The 1780-nt window shown below is 45.5% G+C and overlaps 1 protein-coding gene across 1 annotated transcript in view; it reads left to right on the top strand.

The window, feature by feature from the left end:
• Positions 1 to 668: 668 nt before the first annotated feature.
• The window catches only part of LOC127750832 (uncharacterized), a 22251-nt gene continuing 21139 nt past the window's right edge, over positions 669 to 1780 (top strand). The window contains exons 1-2 of the mRNA XM_052273375.1: positions 669 to 813; positions 922 to 1053. Coding sequence (XP_052129335.1) covers positions 760 to 813; positions 922 to 1053 — 186 coding nt within the window. The 5' untranslated portion in view covers positions 669 to 759. The remainder of the gene's footprint in view (positions 814 to 921; positions 1054 to 1780) is intronic.

The following is a 1780-nucleotide window of genomic DNA, read 5'->3' as shown; positions in this document are numbered from 1 at the left end:
CGTACACTCGCGAAACTTCGCAGGCTGAACTCCGCAACTCTAAAACTAAAAAGAAAATACTCGGTTTGACTATAGAGATGGGCGAACATGTTCGCATTCGATCGAACTCGAACGAACATCGAGCTGTTCGTGATCGCTCGAACACGAACATAAGGTGTTCGGATTCGAAATGTTCGGACACTACTCGAACAGAAGTTCGTAGGCGAACAAAATTGAAATATGTTTCAGAAATTCACCTGAAAAATGGGTATAATTGAGGGGGCAGTAGCAGTTTAATAAATAACTACAAGTTCACACGTTAATGAAACTATTGGAAACCAGAATGGATAGCTTTCATAACGAGTAAGCAAGAAAAATTGGTAATAATTACTCGTGTTCGGATCGAATTTGAACATTACATTGTTCGGTTCGGTTCGTTCGAAGAAAAAAATGCTTGTTCGTGTTCGTGTTCGTTCGAAGATTTTTGGACCAAATTTGTTCGAGTTCGTTCAAATTCGAACTGGCCTGTTCGCCCCTGACATTTTTATCACTGCTGAGAAGGTATCAAAGTCTTCAGGTGAGCGCAGAAGCCACTTGCGCTCCCTCTCCCTTGCCGTGCCGAAATGAATAAAATACTGGAAAACGGTTCATTGTGAATAACATAATTGTGTTTTACTTTGAAAGGAAAGCACAAAGAAGACGCATGTAATCCGCGTAGTAAGGCTACATCAGGAGCTATGTGTAGTCAGCAGGCAAGTTGAGGCGCTCTTCGCTGATAGCATGATGCATTACCTGCTTTGCTGTTTTTCCGTGCCTCTCATAAGCACCCTCCAGGTAAATCACTAACAATACTTTCAGCGAGCAGTATTTCTAAAATAGTATGGTTGTTAATGTCATGGCTGTCGCCGCCGTTTTCATTTAATATACCTGTGTCTGTTTAAGGTGCTACGGAACGACCTTGCTTTCCTCACATTCACTGGTGCTTTTATTAACCTGGCAGTTTTCATGCCAATAGCAGTTCTAAGCCAACGGCTGTCCGATGCTAGCATCGCCGTGCGAAGTGGCGCCTATACGGTAAGCGTAGGACAATAAGAACTGGCATACTCGATTCTAGAAACACTTTAGTTGTAGGCCTGGATTTATTTACCTGCTCTTCAGAGAGACTTTTTAGACGATCCCGTTAGAGGTCGGCTATACCGGACAAATCCTGCAATATTAGTGCTTGGCGTGCGCGTAGGGGAGCGGAGCGTTATATGATCGTCCTAACTGCCCCCCAGCCAACAATAACCACTGTGCACGCGACAATGTACACCAGGCGACGACCATTTTCTTACCTATTCCACAAACAATAAAATAGAGTCTCTTGCAACGATGTGCAAGCCTACTTGCCACCGGCTCGGACTGGCCCACCCGGGCGCCGGGGGATCCCCCGGTAGGCCCTCGGCCTAGCGAGGCCCCTTCCGCCTCGCGTAAATTAAAAAAAAGACAGGAAATTTTGTTCCGATCGTCCCCATATCGCTTTCTATGCGCTCTATGTTGGTCAAAAACATACTTTGACGTCCCAGGAGGGTGATTTGACCCGAAAATTTTCGCGCTCGCTTCGCTCGCGTTCTTTATTTACAGTAGGGTTACAAGAGGTTACAAGCCCCGGCAAGCACCCGTAAATGCTCAGATGCGGGGTTGTTCGTTCAACCATGTCCTACACCAGGAACGCGGCTTAAAACTCGGGGAAATTTAGGGAGAAAGGGTATGGAAATCGAGAGAAACTCAGGAAAAATGGAAATAAAAATTTTGCGGCAAC

Source organism: Frankliniella occidentalis, unplaced genomic scaffold (genome assembly GCF_000697945.3).
Source record: "Frankliniella occidentalis isolate FOCC.00 unplaced genomic scaffold, Focc_3.1 Scaffold267, whole genome shotgun sequence".
Taxonomy (NCBI): Eukaryota; Metazoa; Arthropoda; class Insecta; order Thysanoptera; family Thripidae; genus Frankliniella; species Frankliniella occidentalis.
The sequence above is the reverse complement of the archived record's forward strand: the minus strand, read 5'-3'. Positions and strand labels throughout refer to the sequence as shown.